The sequence below is a fragment of the Anolis carolinensis genome, chromosome 3, assembly GCF_035594765.1.
Source record: "Anolis carolinensis isolate JA03-04 chromosome 3, rAnoCar3.1.pri, whole genome shotgun sequence".
Lineage (NCBI taxonomy): Eukaryota > Metazoa > Chordata > Lepidosauria > Squamata > Dactyloidae > Anolis > Anolis carolinensis.
In genome coordinates this window covers 3,195,397-3,213,471 of record NC_085843.1, presented here as the reverse complement: position 1 = coordinate 3,213,471, position 18,075 = coordinate 3,195,397, and the positions used below count along the sequence as shown (strand labels likewise).

Below are 18,075 nucleotides of genomic sequence, written 5' to 3'. Positions count from 1 at the left end.
ACTATTCTTGAACATTTAGACCTTGCTCATCAGCCTAGCTTGCTGACTTAATTCCCCACTCTAAGGCTATCATCAGTTTTGAGTGTGTTTCGGTTTCCGGACTTTGGACTCTAATACTGGACATATTCCTTGACATTTCTGGACTATCTTATACCTTTTCTTAAAGGGCCATGGCTTGCTCAACTTTTCCACCAATTCATTTTGCGATTATTATTTGCCTTAATAAAGATATTAAAAGATTATTGGTCTCTGTGTTGGTTTTCAGTGCTCTCGCTGCAATAGCAATCCCCAGATCTGTACTTGAAGGTACTATGCAGGACTGAGGACTGTTGGGACTATGTGGTCCTTTTAGCTGAATTGATCCAAACCTTCATGACAATTCCTGTATCTGCAGGAGTCAGTCTTGAACTTCCATCCTATAAGAGGCCAGTTTGGCCTTGATTCCCAGTTCCACAAGATTCTGACCTATGTGGATTCATTCCTTCTTTGAATGAAGTAGATTTTTTTCTGGGAAGAGTGGTTCAGGTATCTGTGGGAAGAGCAGCGTCATTACTTGAAATGCAGTTTGTACGAATTTGCACGCTGCTGTTGTGAATGTTAAGGTTTGCTGTCATGAAAACAAACAATTCCTGAAATCTGGGAAATGTATAGAACTCCACTGCCCCAGGATCCCAACGGCCCAGAGCCCAATGTCAATGGGGGATGCTCACCTTCATAAGCAGCAGGGGGTCCGCTCTCGATGCTTCCCCCGTATCCCCTGCCCAGGCAGAAGGGAGGGGCCCACCCGTAGGAGCAGTGGCAGTTCCCATTGTTGTTGCACACCTGCAAAAGGGGAAGCCCATTTATTTATTTATTTATTTATTTAATGCATTTGCGTCCCGTCCTTCTGACCACTGGCAGTCATTAGATGCCCAAACAAACAATGATAAAACAATTATAATTAAGACATCAATTACAAAACATCATTTTAAAAAAATTGCACAAGTCTTTATGTATTGCATTTGTTTGTATGCAATAAATTAAGGAACTCTCACATTCACTAACGGCACCAGATTCCATCTGATCTCAGAAGTAAAACAGCATCCCTTATATCAGGCATGGGCTATATATACAGTAGAGTCTCACTTATCCAACACTCGCTTATCCAACATTCTGGATTATCCAACGCATTTTTGTAGTCAATGTTTTCAATACATCGTGATATTTTGGTGCTAAATTCGTAAATACAGTAATTACTACATAGCATTACTGCATATTGAACTACTTTTTCTGTCAAATTTGTTGTATAACATGATGTTTTGGTGCTTAATTTGTAAAATCATAACCTAATTTGATGTTTAATAGGCTTTTCCTTAATCCCTCCTTATTATCCAACATATTCACTTATCCAACATTCTGCTGGCCCGTTTATGTTGGATAAGTGAGACTCTACTGTATATATATATATATATATATATATATATATATATATATAGTCCATGCCTGATATAGATATGTGCTTTGGACTGCATAGAGAAGGATTAATACTCATGTGCGGTTTCCCTTGCGGCGTCTGCCCCTGTTCAGAAGATTCCACCTCACTTTCTGTCCCTGTGAGAATGGGATTTGTGAAAATTTGGCTTTTTTGTGGAAACAAGGAATGGGAACAAAGCTTCAGTGGAGGGACCTTTTAATAACTCTTTCAAGAATGGATTTCTCTTTGTTCGCAGAGGAAGATTTCTCTCACTTTCTGTTGTCTCAGCCCCAGTCTTAACTGGGAGATGTGTTGTCGAAGGCTTTCATGGCTGGAATCACTGGGTTGGTGTGAGTTTTCCGGGCTTTACGGCCATGTTCCAGAAGCATTCACTCCTGATATTTCACCCACATCTATGGCAGGAATAGGGGAATTCCAGACATGAAACAATCAGGGCCAGAGAACACCTCCCAACAAAGGATTCCCCCAGGCAGGAATGAGCCAGGCTTTGAGCTGCAAGGCCATTAAATAATTCTCAAGGTGATTAATTACAACATTCACACTGGCCTCCAACAGACAAGAGCTCTTTCTCCCACATTGGACATTCTTCCACAGATATATAAACCTCTCTTGCCTAGTTTCCAACAGACCTCACAACCTTTGAGGATCCTTGCCATAGATGTGGGTGAAACATCAGAAGAGAATGCTTCTGGAACATGGCCAGACAGCCTGGAAGATGCACAGCAACCCCCTAAGTGGGAGATGTTTGTAAATTGGATGTTTGTAACTCTGGGGCTGCCTGTTTATTCTTCCACACAGCTCACAGAAACAACGTTTTTGTGCCTAATTTCAATGACTACAATCTCCGGCCCCTTCTACACTGCCCTATAAAATCCAGATTATCTGTTTTGAACTGGACTAAATGGCAGGGTAGACTCATATAATCCAATTCAAAGCAGAGATTGTGAATTATCCACAGAATCTGGGTGATATGGCAGTGTAAAAGGGTCCTCGGTGTCTGCTATATGCTGATCTGTTTTAGCAGGCCTAATAAACTCTCCTTTGACATCAATTGACGCCTCCCCATGGCCTGCATTGTTTGCTGAGCTTGGTCATTTGTGTTTTTCCAGAAGGGCTGCAAACACAATATTGTGGGCCAAGGGCCAACAGCTTGATGCCAATGCCAGACTCAGAGAACATCCTTCTAAACAACAAACAAGCTCTGGATTCATTTCCCAAGCTCTGGTCACGTAAATACGGACATTAGGTATTGCTCATGCACACTTTGTCTTTGTTTATGTAACTTGGGAATCCTACAAAATACTGATGTTTGGAATAAACTCTATCCATCTCAGTCATTTCTGGACTGAAGGCAGTGCTGGGATTGGTGGATCCTTTGGCCCAAGTGACTGTTTGGTTTGGCTCTCCTGCTTGGTTTCAGGGCTCATTCCAGCTTTGTGTTCTGCTTGGGAGGAAACTGTGGGGCTGACATTTCAGATCCTACCCAACATCGAAGTAAATTCAACAACGGTCGCAGCTATCAAACTGGGATTCCAAACATTCAACCCCTTCTGCGGAAGTTGCCCCCTTTGTCCAAGGAGAAAACCCCAAAATAAACTGTCTTTTAGTAAAGAAAGATTTATATGAAACTAGCTGTGCCCAGCCACGCGTTGCTGTGGCAAAGTGGTGGTGGTATTGGTTAAAAATTGTTGTGTAATTTTTACTTGACGTTATTTGTATTTTTTTTAATTAATTTTATTGTAAGTTATCTTTTTATTTATTATATTTTATTATTTTCTTGTATTATTTTTAGTTATTTTCTGTTATTATAGTATTTTATTGTATTAATTTTTTAGCGTTTTTAATTATTTTTTAGTGTTTTTTATTATTTTTATTGGGTTGCTAGGAGACCAAGTTGGAGGAGCTTAGCCTTCTAACTGGCAGCAATTGGATAAAAGCAATTATTCCTCTCGCTCTATTTAGGACTTTATTTTTCTTTTCTTTTTGTTGTATCAACTTAGAGCCATGGATGATGGGTTGTGTCGTCAAATTTCGAGGTTGGGGGCCTGTAGTTTAGTTGTTTTGTGGGTCGCCGTGATGCCATCACTCTTTTATATATATAGACTATACACAAACATAACAGTCCTTGGTTTTTATCAGCAGCTTTCAACTGGCGAAACAAAATGTTATCTTCAAGCTTTCTTCAGCTCCACTCCAACAGCTTTCCAACAGCAACACCATCACCTTCACCTTCACCTTCACAATCACAATCACAATCACAATCACATTCACATTCACATTCACTAACTCAAGATTTACTCAGTCTCTATTAATAGCACTCAGTCTTTAGCAGGTGTCTTGATTGCTGCTGTTCATACATGGATAGGACATGATTCTTTCAAACACTTATCCATTTTCACATAAGAAATGACCTAAATAATATAAAACTCTGACAACAACTGCTTCTTAAATTGTGGGTCCAAACCCCAAATAGGGTCCCTTTAGCTCAGTGTTGGGGGTTGCAAAACATCTGGCAACAGGGAAAAGATGTCTGAATGACACCTGTTGATGCAAATCTATTCAGTGTTTGCAGCAGACTCTGCAGAAGGTATTTCAGCTGCAAAAAAGGGAAACCACCTTGTCTAGCAAGCCTTGCAAATGCTGATTTGTTATCAGGATATGTTTGGTTTTTATACCATTTATATACCACTGTAAGTAAATATTTCTCAGGTGGAAAGGGGTCACGGGTGGAAGTTGAAGAAGCCCTGTTCTAACCCAACCAGGTCTCAAGGGACGGACTCTTCCCTGACTTAATACTTACCCCGCGGTGGTTGCATTTAGAGTAGTTGCAGCTATGCTTCATAAAATCCAGACCAATGCAGGATCTGTTTATACACATCTAGAGCAAGAGGCACAAGGCATTAATTTAGTACCATACATTGGCAGCAAGAAAACTTAATTTATTTATTTATTTATTTATTTACAGTATTTATATTCCGCCCTTCTTTCTCACCCCGAAGGGGACTCAGGGCGGATTACAATGAACACATATATGGCAAACATTCAATGCCAACAGACAAACAACATACATTAGCCAGACTCAGAGGCATTTTTAACATTTTTCCAGCTTCACGATTCCGACCACAGGGGGAGCTGTTGCTTCACCATCCAGAAGTGGCTGTACTTCCTCATTCCTTTCCTCGTGTTTTGCTGGCAGTTTTATGGTGTTGTAAATTAGCCTCCCGCATAAAGCGTCCCTAAATTTCCCTAATTGACAGGTGCAACTGTCTTTCGGGGCTGCATAGGTCAACAGCAAGCCAGGGCTATTAATGGTTAAATTACGCTCATCTGAGAAATAATATCCCTAGGCCGAAAGCAAGCAGACATGGTCTCCTTCAAACAGGAGGGCTTTTCCCCTACGTTTGCTCCCAGCCTTTCCTGCAGGACTGGCATAGGACATATCTACATTGTTGCTCAGGCATGGGCAAACTTCAGCCCCTCTGGGTGTTTGGGCTGTTAGGAATTGTGGGAGTTGGAGTCCAAAACAGCTGGAGGGGTGAAGGTTGCCCGTGTCTGCTGTAGTTTGTCCAAATCCTGCACTGGAACAAAACAAGTGTAGATTTAATTCCCTACCCCAAAAGCTCCAGATATCCTAAGTGCCTGGCATATTTTGTAACTTCAGTAAGACCAAGTGTGGTGAAGTGTGAATTTTAATCTACAGTCATGTACGAGGGCTATCCAGAAAGTACATGACGTTTTGGAATTAAAAAAGAACAAAATATAGGATAAACCACTTACAATATGCAGTTGAAAGCCACACTGAAATAGTACATTTCAACATAGTTCTCATTCAGATTTAGGCACTTATCACAGTGAGGAATGACTTTGGAAGTTTCATAGCCTCAACGCTTTCCCGCCGCTGCGACCAGCCTTATTACAACGCTGAAACTCAGCCAGGCTGAACAATGAATGCAAAGGGAAGCAAGCAAGCTCCGGAAAGCGGCCTGGAGGAGAGCAGCTCCCGAGGAGAAGCAGGCAGGATTGGCCAGGTTTTGCAACAACCAGGATCAGCTGCAGGAAGGGAAGCGAAAGGAAAATCCTTCAGATGCCTTTGCTAAAGAAGCAAGAGCTGAGTTTTTCCTTGCTTCCCCTTGCATTCATTGTTCAGCCTGGCTGAGTTTCAGCCTTGCAATAAGGCTGGTCGCAGCGGCGGGAAAGTGTTGAGACTATGAAACTTCCAAAGTCATTCCTCACTGTGATAAGTGCCTAAATCTGAATCAGAACTATGTTGAAATGTACTATTTCAGTGTGGCTTTCAACTGCATATCGTAAGTGGTTTATCCTATATTTTGTTCTTTTTAAATTCCAATACGTCATGTACTTTCTGGATAGCCCTTGTATAATTATAGGTAGGTGGTTAAAGAGGTAAGTACTTAAAATAGCATGACTAGGGGATCGTGGCCAGCTCAGCTCATTCTGAGATGGGTTGCCATGGAAAAGGGGAGGAGCCAACTGCCACTTGGCAAGGGAGGCATTTTAAAAAATAGGCAGTCTGTGGTCAGAGAAACGCAGGAAAAGTCGGTTCTACTGTGTTGAGAATCAAGAAGGTTTAGGCTTTTAGTCTGAGTGGTTTAGATAAGTCAAGTTGACTTATTTAGATTAGTAGTTAGGGTTGGCGTATAAAGGGGAAGAGAAAATCCAGTAAGAGTCTTTATTGTAACAGTAATAACAGAGGGAAAGAATAAGCTAGAACCTGGAATGATCTGTAAAAGAAAGAACACATTCTGAGGTAAATAAGTATAATATTTGTCTAGTTTAAAGAACAACCCTCTTAAGAGTTGTTTTATGAAAGGTTATAAAAGTAACCACTAAAGGAATGTACCTCTAGGAGTTAAGAAACATTGAAACCATTAAGCATCTATACTTCAATAAACTTATTATAGTTCCTCTTAAATTCAAGTCTCTGTTTCTTATACTTTCGAGTCAAGCTGCGCTACACATCAAAGGAAGATAAACATCATATTACAGGCTAGTGGCTGTGTTATCGATTTTGTAGATTCATTACAAATTGGAGGAGAACCTGACAAATCGTCCCTTCAACTGGTGGCGTTGTTACACCAAGGAACAGACATTCACGGGCTGCCCTTTTTCTCCCCTCTTTGGAAGAACTTTATAGGTCCTGCAGCCTTAAGGAAGCTCAGGGCATTCTTGGGGATCCATAATTAAGCATGGATTAGTGGACAGACACAAAAGTTGAAATTTAGATAAGTAGATGGGTGGGTGGATGGGTAGAAAAATAGATGGATTAGTAGATAGGTTGATAGACAGATCAATAGATCAATAGACAGAGAGATCAATAGATAGGTAGATGGATGGATTACTGGATTAATGGATGAATGGATGAATGGAAAGCTAGATGGATGGATGGATGGATAGGTAGGTAGGTAGATAGAGAGGTAGATAGATGGATGGATTAGTAGATGGATGGATGGATGGATAGACTTCTAAGGAACCAACTACTGAATGGAAAACTGCTGGTGACTTTCCTGCTGTGCTCTTGAATGTGTCCTAACCTTCTACAGTTGCGCATGGTTTGGCAACTGCATAGTGGCAGATAAGAAGCCGCTCCAAAGGGTCACCTCGTCTGCCCAGAGAATCATGGGTTGCCTTTTTCCTCCCCTCTTTGGAAGAACTTTATAGGTCTTTCAGCCTTAAGAAAGCTCAGTGCATTCTTGGGGATCCATCTCACCTAGCATAGTCTTTTTAAAAAATTATTGCCATCTGGCAGATGGTACAGAGTGACAAACGCAAGGACAAACAAACTGAAGGATAGCTTTTATCCTAGAGCTGTGGCTATGTTGAATTCTGTGGTTTCGCACTGATGTGGCATTGGGGGCTGTGCAGTGGTGGCTGAGGTGTTGTTTAGTGGTGTGTGTGTGGGGGGAAAAGGCATGTAATTTCGTTGTGCAATAGCACAATGACAATGAAGCCATTCTTTTGTGTTCTCTTCTCTATTCGATGGGCCCTTCTGACATCTGTCACTGGTCTGGTTACCTTGCCGGTGCCGCAGGTGGTGCCATCCTTCACGGCACCGAAGTCGGGGGCTCCCTGGCCCGGGTGGAACTCCGTCCCCCAGCACAAGGTGTTCCCCACTGGCGTCTGGATGACGCTTTGCCCGGTTGCCACTTTGGGGATTTTCTTAATGTGAACGCACTGCAGCCGCCCACAAAGGATGTCTCTGTAGAGAAGAGCAAAGAGAGAAGGATTTGCACCTCCTTTCGCTCCCTTTGACGGCCAATGGAGGTGAGGTAGCCATCCAGGCGCACAAGAGAGGCAGGTTGAGCACAACTGCAGCGTGGAAATCGGATGGGCCGCGTGGATAGTTAAAATGGGCAGATGCCTTTAACTGTTGGAAACCCTGGGGTGCATCTACACTGCAGAATAATAATAAAATAATAAAACTTTATTTATATACCGCCCTATCTCCCGGATGGGACTCAGGGCGGTTTACAGTCATAAAAGCAACACAAACATTACATAACAACATAATACACATTATTAAACAAGGTAAAATAGTACAATTATAACGATAAATCACACTTACATGACCAGATCAAGGGGACGGGAACCATAAACCCAATATATTAAAACGTATCATTTTAGGCTAGGGAAATCTTGTGCAATATATTCAGGCTCAGAAATCGGCGGTAGTCCAATATAATTACTCAAAAACCTGCCGACACCACCAGGTCTTCAATTCCTTACGGAAATTGGATAATGTAGGGGATGGCCTGATCTGTTTTGGCAATGCATTCCAGAGCCGGGGGGCCACTGCCGAGAAGGCTCGTTCCCTCGTCCCCACCAGCCGCACTTGAGACGGCGGTGGGAGCGCGAGAAGAGCCTCCCCGGATGATCTCAAGGTCCGCACTGGCACATAGCAGGAGATGCGATCACGGAGATAGGTAGGGCCTGAACCGTGTAGGGCTTTATAGGTCAAGACCTGCACCTTGAATTGGGCCCGGCAGTTTATCGGCAGCCAGTGGAGCTGCTTTAATAGGGACATTGTGTGCTCCCTATAGCCGGCTCCCGTTAGAAATCTGGAATGAATACAGTTTGATTATCATGATCTCCGATCTTTGACATCTCCGGACACAGACCAAGCGCTGACAAAGAACAGATGCCAGCCATAAAACGGGCCAAACATAAAACCTCAATTACCCTCTGGTATGTGAGAGCTCCTATATAAATGGGCTACAGAGAAGATTCTGGTATTCTGTACAATAAAAATCTGTTGGAATTTGCCCAGCGTTTGTCTTGGTGCTTTCTTCTTGTGGAAAACTTACCCACAGCACAATAATAATAATAATAATAATAATAATAATAATAATAATAAGCCACACTACAAACTAGAGCTGACAGCTGGCACAACAAAACATTGCATGGAAAGTTCCTTGACAAAATTGAAGGAAAAGCTGACAAGGAGAAGACCTGGCTCTGGCTCACGAATGGGACCCTGAAGAAGGAGACAGAAGGCCTGATCCTTGCAGCCCAGGAGCAAGCCATCAGAACAAATGCAATTCAGGCCAAAAATCAGCTGATGACCCAAAATGCAGACTGTGCAAGGAAGCTGATTAAACCATTGATCACCTCCTCAGCTGCTGTAAGAAAATTGCACAGACAGACTACAAACAGAGGCATAACTGTGTGGCCCAAATGATCCATTGGAACTTATGCATCAAGTACCACCTTCCCAGCAGCAAAGAACTGGTGGGATCACAAACCAGCAAAGGTCGTGGAAAATGAACACGCAAAGATACTGTGGGACTTCCGAATCCAGACTGACAAAGTTCTGGAACACAACACAGCAGATATCACAGTTGTGGAAAAGAACAAGGTTTGGATAATTGATGTCGCCATCCCAGGTGACAGTTGCATTAACGAAAAACAACAGGAAAAACTCAGCCGCTATCAGGACCTCAAGATTGACTGCAAAGACTCTGGCAGAAACCAGTGCAGGTGGTCCCGGTGGTGATGGGCACACTGGGTGCCGTGCCAAAAGATCTCAGCCGGCATTTGGAAACAATAGACATTGACAAAATTACGATCTGCCAACTGCAAAAGGCCACCCTGCTGGGATCTGCACGCATCATCCGAAAATACATCACACAGTCCTAGACACTTGGGAAGTGTTCGACTTGTGGTTTTGCGAAACGAAATCCAGCATGTCTATCTTGTTTGCTGTGTCATACAACATCGTTGTGTCAATAATAATAATAATAATAATTTGGAAACAATAGACATTGACAAAATTACGATCTGCCAACTGCAAAAGGCCACCTTACTGGGATCTGCACGCATCATCCGAAAATACATCACACAGTCCTAGACACTTGGGAAGTGTTCGACTTGTGATTTTGTGAAACGAAATCCAGCATACCTATCTTGTTTGCTGTGTCATACAACGTCGTTGTGTCAATAATAATAATAATAATAATAATAATAATAATAATAATAATAACTTTATTTTTATACCCCGCCCCATCTCCCCGAAGGGACTCAGGGCAGCTTACATGGGGCCTTGCCCGATAAAACAATCAAATATCAAAACACAGCAATAAAACAGTTATCCAATAAAAACATCAATTACAGTAAAAACAATCGTTAAAATCAACATAAAACATACAATATTAACACTGGAGACTAATTCATAGAACCCAGGCAAAGTGCAACATGTGCCAAAATGGGCCGAAATGGGGAAAGTAATTTCACAGTTGAAATGGACAAAGTGCAAAATAGCATTGGCAACACCTCGAGAATGGGGCTATTATAAAATGGGCAGATAGATCAGTCCGACACCAAATTAAGACCAGTTAACTGGAAGAAGAGAACCTAACATTGATACTGTTCCAATTTTATGGAATCCTGGGAGCTGTAGTTTCACAAGGTCTTTATCCTTCTCTGCAAAGAGGGCCTCACCAAGCTACAACTCCCAGGGCTCCATTGCACTGAGTCATGGCAGTAAAATAGGGGTCAAACCCACATTTGTTCTGCAGGGTAGATACACCTATGGCCTATCTCAGGAGTTGAACTAGAAGGCTTCAGGAAGACATCTCCCACCCAAGGACTAACTGGGCTTCAGCCCACTTAGCTTCCAACATCAGCCAATAATATGGTGACAAGAAATGCATATGCCAAAAACATTTGAAGACGGAGGCAACATATCCCCTGTTGGAAATAGTAACCTTCTCACGCCTCCACTAGTTATTTGTTATGTATATAATTCAGATTGCTTACTGTGTTGTATATGTGTGTATTGGTATGCAGTTGTCCTTAACTCTATATTGTGGGAGGGGTTGCAGACCATGTGATCAGATCTGGGCCTGTTCAGGACTCAGACTCTATTTTAGAAACAGCATGCTTAGAGACTTCAGTAGAAACAGATGTTTATTTATTATTATTTATTTTATTTATTTATTTCATTTATATACGGCTTTTCTCACCCCTGGGGGGACAAAGCGGTTCACGTCAAATAAATGGCAAAAATTCAATGCCTCACATATGATTAAAAACAGTATTATCACACATCTAAAACAATAACATAGGCCTATAAATTAAACCATTAAAACTATAAACCATCAAACATAAACATGTTATGCAATATTTACATAAAGTTCATGATGAAGGTTTGGGAATTAGGTATTTTCAATATGCTAACAGCAGGTTATCTTTGCCACCTGCTTTCAGAGGCCAGTCCTTTGGACTTTCAGGCTAGACAGAGACTCTATTAGACTCTCAGAAGACAGAAGGTTGCTTCAGACTTTGGACTGTTGATCCTAAGAAAGATGCCCTGTGTTGCCTACACAGAGAGACTACTTCAAATCTTATCTTTAACTAGATTGATATACAAAGTAACTGTATGCTGAATACATGAAGTTTGTGAGTAAACCAACTATGTTACTTTTAAACAAGTTTGCTTATTTTTGTCTCTTGAGAGCATGATTTAAAGGCAAATATATTTTAAGGGGAAGCCAGTGGAAATAGTATGCTCACAGAAGCTATTAGACTTTCAATGTCTAAGGAAACAGAGACTCTTTTGGCCTCCCAGAACAGAGAGATGCTGATTCTAACAAAGGCGCCCTGTGTTACCTTCACAGAGAAGCTACTTCAAATCCGATCTGTAACTGGGCTGATTAGCAAAGTACCTATATGCTGAATACATGAAGTTTATGAGTAAACCAACTACTGTATATACTCTAGTATAAGCCGACCCGAATATAAGCCGAGGCACCTAATTTTACCACAAAAAAACTGGGTATACATTGACTCCAGTATAAGCTGAGGGTGGAAAATTTCAGAAATATAAACAGATACCAATAAAATTACATGAATTGAGGCCTCCGTAGGTTAAATGTTTCTGAATATTTACATAAAGCTCAAATTTAAGCTAAGACTGTCCAACTCTGATCAAATCATTATTCTCATCTTCTTCAATGTCAATGTGCTTATGTATCCTTTTAATAATAATAGAGTAAAATAATACAGGTAATAATAATAATAATAAATACAGGATAATAATACAAGTAATAACAAACAGAGTAAAATAGTAAATGCAATAATAATAAGATCAGAATGAAATAATAAATGTATTAATAATAATAATAATAATAATAATAATAATAATAATAATAATAATGGTAAATTAAATGTAATAGTAGCAACAATAATAGAGGAAAACAATAAATGTAATAATACCAATAATAATAGAGAAAAATAATAAATGTACCATATATTCTCGAGTATAAGCCGACCCAAAGCCAACCAGGACCCTCACCCGAGTATAAGCCGATGGGGGCTTTTTCCGTCTTAAAAAAAGGGCTGAAAAACTAGGCTTATACTTGAGTATATACAGTATTTTACTTTTAAAGAAGTCTGTTTATTTTGTCTCTTGAAAGCATGATTTAACTCAAATGTTTTAAGGGAGAGAAGATGTTTTGGGCATCTGAAGAAAACACTTCTGAAACTCTGTTATATATGTGTGTGTGTGTGTGTATGTGTGTTTTTGTGCATTGGCATATCTTGGTCCCTAACAGTTCAAAGAGATATCAAGGTACATGAATGCTGTTTTCCCAAAAGATTGTGATTTCTTACAAGGTGATGCATTTCCAAAAGATCATAAAATCTCCAAACTATCCTTTGCCATAGTAAGTCAAATCTAGGACCAGGATCTTGTTGTGAGTCAGTGTCTTCAAGACCAGTCTTGATCGCTTGATCGCTTACCTCAGACATGGGCCAACTTCGGCCCTCCCTCCAGGTGTTTTGGACTTCAACTCCCATAATTCCTAACAGCCTACCGGCCAACCTACTTTTTGTCACACTTCTTGAACTTCTCTCCGTCCCCGCCACAGTTGCCAGACTGGTCTCCTCGCATGTTCACTTTCTTGAAACAGCTCAGCGGGGCCTCCTGGGCGCCTGATGAGAGGGAAAGAGAAGGAAGGGCTGGTGAGACTAAATAAATAAAGGGGCCTGAAAAGCAAATAATATCAAGAGAAAGGGGGGAAATAGAAAGGAGGAAGGTAGGATGCCATAAATGCAAAGTATGCAACTTGGAGACCGAGAAAACTCCGTGATAGGCTTGCCTTAGGATCTCCATAAGTAGTAAATTATTTCAAGGCACACAACAATATATATATATGGCACATTGGTCCCTTATCAATAATAATAATGATGATGATGATGATGATGATGATGATGATGATGATGATGATGATGATGATGATGTCCAGTGGCCCTTCTAATAACCAGAAGAACAATAAGAATAATATCAATGTTTGCACATTGGCACATTGATCATTCTGATAATGATAATGATGATGATGAAGATGTTGGTACCCATTAGCCATAATAATAATAATAATAATAATAATAATAATAATAATAATAATAACAACAACAATAATCTGCCCTGACAGAATATGTAAAGCAAAGTGAAGAACCTGCTTTGATTGAAGTCAAAAATCAGAAACCCCTCAAAGCACAGCAGACAAAAAATCAGTACAAGAAAACCGCACTACAAACTAGAGCTGACAGCTGGCACAACAAAACATTGCATGGAAAGTTCCTTGACAAAATTGAAGGAAAACCTGATAAGGAGAAGACCTGGCTCTGGCTCACGAATGGGACCCTGAAGAAGGAGACAGAAGGCCTGATCCTTGCAGCCCAGGAGCAAGACATCAGAACAAATGCAATTAAGGCCAAGATCGAAAAATTAGCTGATGACCCAAAATGCAGACTGTGCAAGGAAACCGACAAAACCATTGATCATATCCTCAGCTGTTGTAAGAAAATCGCACAGACATACTACAAACAGAGGCACAACTACGTGGCTGAAATGATTCATTGGAACGTATGCCTCAAGTACCACCTCAGTCTTTTGTCCATTAGCTTATCTATTCTTGTTGACACTTAACATATGTCTCTGACACTTAGGGTGAACTTTGGTCTCTGCTTATGGGGAGACGGTTATTTGCCAGGCAGAGTGTATTTTGGGGCTATATGCACACAATCTGCTGGTGATTACATATTTTCCTATTCCTATTTCTAAAATGATTACATTCAATATATAGTTTCCAATACAAGTATTATATTTTCCCAATACACCTTCATCATACTGATTTTTGGGAATTTCTTAAAGTTTTGACAGCAACATTTTTAAAAATAGCCACAACAGCTATCTCATTAAATGTCTCTCATATTAACCAATAGAAGTTCAATATAGGGATTTCTTCTCAGCCCAGCACAGATTTTCTTACTAGTATTGAAGTCTCAGCCCGTCCTCTTTGCAGATTAAATCATTCATTGTGGATAGGAAGGAGGGACACATCTCTCCCCTCTCCTCATTGGAGCTTCATGATGCTGAGCAGAATTCTGGGAAGTGTAGTTCAGGGCAGGGCCTTTTGCATTCTCTGCCGTAGGGCTCCTTGCCTTCCCAAACTACATTTCCCAGAATGCTGTGCTCTCTCAGCCTCTTTCCCAGCTCACTCGGCTCGTCCCTCCCTTCTGCTTTCCTCTCATGGCAAGAGGCAGCCTCTCTCTTCTTAATCTGAAGAAAAATGGCAGCCTTTTTGGCTTTGCTTTGCTTGCTTGTGCTGAAAATGACACTGACTTCTGAGCATAACAGAATTCAAATGAAAAAGTATTGGGTGAGTTTTGAGTCTTAAGTTTTTGCGTGGGCACCCCCATATCCCCGTTTCTTAATATTTGTTCGTATATATAATACGTATGAATTAAAAATGACTTACTGATTAAAAATGAAATTTTGCACACCCCTAATACACACACACACACACACACACACACACACACACACATATACACTCGAGTATAAGCTGACCCGAATATAAGCCGAGGCACCTAATTTTACCACAAAAAAACTGGGAAAACATTGACTCCAGTATAAGCCGAGAGTGGTAAATTTCAGAAATAAAAATAGAAACCAATAAAATTACATTAATTGAGGCATCAGTAGGTTAAATGTTTTTGATTATTTACATCAAGCTCTAATTTAAGATAAGACTGTCCAACTCTGATCCAATCATTATTCTCATCTTCTTCAATGTAAATGTGCTTATGCATCCTTTTAATAATAATAGAGTAAAATAATACAGTAGAGTCTCACTTATCCAACATTCACTTATCCAACGTTCTGGATTATCCAACGCATTTTTGTAGTCAATGTTTTCAATATATCGTGATATTTTGGTGCTAAATTCGTAAACACAGTAATTACTACATAGCATTACTGCGTATTGAACTACTTTTTCTGTCAATTTTGTTGTATAACATGATGTTTTGGTGCTTCATTTGTAAAATCATAATCTAACTTGATGTTTAATAGGCTTTTCCTTAATCCCTCCTTATTATCCAACATATTCGCTTATCCAACATTCTGCCGGCCCGTTTATGTTGGATAAGTGAGACTCTACTGTACATGTAATAATAATAATAATAAATACAGGATAATAACACAAGTAATAATAAATAGAGTAAACTAATGCATGCAATAATAATAATATCAGAGTGAAATAATAAATGTATTATTATTATTATTATTATTATTATTATTAATAATAATAATAATAATAAATAGAGTAAAATAAATGTAATACAGTAGAGTCTCACTTATCCAACACTCGCTTATCCAACGTTCTGGATTATCCAACGCATTTGTGTAGTCGATGTTTTCAATACATTGTGATATTTTGGTGCTAAATTTGTAAATACAGCAATTACTACATAGCATTACTGCGTATTGAACTACTTTTTCTGTCAAATTTATTGTATAACATGATGTTTGGGTGCTGAATTTGTAAAATCATAACTTAATTTAATGCTTAATAGACTTTTCCTTAATCCCTCCTTATTATCCAACATATTCGCTTATCCAACGTTCTGCTGGCCCGTTTATGTTGGATAAGTGAGACTCTACTGTAGTAGCAATAATAATAGAGAAAAATAATAAATGTAATAATACCAATAATAATAGAGAAAAATAATAAATGTAATAATACCAGTAATAATAGAGAAAAATAATAAATGTAATAATACCAATAATAATAGAGGAAAATAATAATAGGCTTATACTCGAGTATATACAGTATACACACACACACACACACACACACACACACAGATATTCTCTGTTGATGATATTGAAATTAGTGTGCATTTTACAACTGATGTCATCTTATAATCAATGTAATACAGTAATTTGCCTTTCAAGGCAATTAAGCTTGGCTATTTCCAGATTTCCAGCCAGCCTCCCAGGGGTATGATCACAGTGACCATCATAGCATTAATATGCCGGGCATTAAAAGCCACGGAATCATGTCCGGTATCAGCTATAATATCCAATACGTTCTTAATTCTTATTACCATTTCCTGCAATTCATGAGAACTCAGTTCCTCACTCTCTCCTGCAAGGATCTCAGTCCAGAGGTACCCACAGCAGATCTTGGAGTTCTACAGCAAGAACTATATTTCAAGTATCAAGTGCACCAACTAACCCTTTTTAGTTTAATTTCAGAAATCCTAAAATAGGGCTTGGACCTGGAGACGCACTCTTGCATTGGACGAGTTGCCATAGGAGTTAGGGAAGGTAGAATATGTCAGAGTAATGCGCGCAGCGTAGCAGCAGATGTATGACGTCAGTGGAGCGCAGAACGTAGGAACGTCAGAGACGATGTTAAAAAGTATTTACAAAGTTTTACTTGGACAAGACAAACAGACTTGCAGACAATAGATACAGGACTTTCGCTCTAGTCAAACAGCACAGATCTTCTCAGCAGGCAGAACAGAACTCAGCTATATACAAACACACTTGTAGTCTGGACACTCCTATCTGGCTCCAGCCACATATCCAAGGTCAATACAGCTTCTTACCAAATTAACTCTTTACACACTATAGCATTTCCTGGATGATGCAATACATGCTAGACACAAATTTCATTTAAACACTATCTATACACAAATCCCACATTAACAGAATACCGTATGTTGCTTAATAGAAGAATGCCGGCCTTGCCTTTGCCAAAGAGAGCCACACAATGCTTTTGGAGGTCGAGGCAGTCGCCAAGAAAGCAGCGGTTGCTTTTGCTACAAGGCATCCCGTCCTGCTTGTAGACATCCGCGGGGCATTCGGCAGACGTCCCATTGCAGTATTCGGGGAGGTCACACTCCGTCATGGCTTCCCGGCACACGGTCCCTTCTTCGGAAAACTACAGGGAGAATCAGTGACAGATAACTGCAATTCTATCTGTTCTCCAACAACATAAAGATATAATGTTTGTGTTTTTCCTCCAGAAACCTCTGACACCTAAGTGGCCAAAATCCTTTTCTGTTTTGGTCAAAGCTTCCCTGGAATAACTCTTGTATCCAGTTCTGGGCAAAGCAATTCAAGAAGAATATGGATCAACTGTCCAAAGAAGAGCGACCAAAATCCTCAAAGGTTAGAAGCCAAACCCTATGAGGAATGATTGAGGGAGCTGGGGATGTTTAGCTTGGAGTAAAGAAGTGTATCATGATAAGACTGTGAGGATGGCTGTGCTTTGTAGGTTGTACAAATAACTGTGAACACGTTGAGACAGCTTATGAAATAGCTATGACATGTAGCTTAGATAGTACAGTAGAGTCTCGCTTATCCGACTTCTGTTTAACCGACACTCCGTATTATCCGATGCCATCTTGTGGCAGATTGGAAACATTGCACCCTTTGCCTTCAATTCAAGTCGCGTGCCAAAAAACGGGGAGGAGGAGGAAAGCCCATCTCCGGAGGGAAGGGAGGTGAATTGCTCCATTGGGGGCCATTTGTTTGCAAGGGACGGAGGAGGGAAAAAAGGAAACGCAATGGCTCTCCTCTCTCTGCTCTTGTTGCATGTAGAGCCTCAGAGACGTCTCTCCAGCTCAGCCTAATTCCCAAATCAGTGCGAGAAAAGAGCTCATGATTTGAAGGAAGGAATGGAGGGGAGAGAAGCCAAGGCAATGGGTTGGGCTTTCTGCACACACACACTTTGCTCCAGATCCTCTCTCCCTCTCCCTTCTCCCTTCCTTTTTCACCCCCACGCACT

The 18,075-nt window shown here is 40.4% G+C and overlaps 1 protein-coding gene across 1 annotated transcript in view; it reads right to left on the bottom strand.

Moving 5' to 3' along the window:
• Positions 1-18,075, bottom strand: part of LOC103281042 (disintegrin and metalloproteinase domain-containing protein 9) — a 67,808-nt gene that overhangs the window by 11,230 nt on the left and 38,503 nt on the right. Inside the window, exons 16-20 of the mRNA XM_062974339.1 lie at positions 16,987-17,226; positions 12,817-13,055; positions 7,508-7,691; positions 4,275-4,352; positions 711-822 (exon numbers count right to left, since the gene is read on the bottom strand). Of these exons, the coding sequence (XP_062830409.1) occupies positions 711-822; positions 4,275-4,352; positions 7,508-7,691; positions 12,817-13,055; positions 16,987-17,226 (853 nt within the window). The remainder of the gene's footprint in view (positions 1-710; positions 823-4,274; positions 4,353-7,507; positions 7,692-12,816; positions 13,056-16,986; positions 17,227-18,075) is intronic.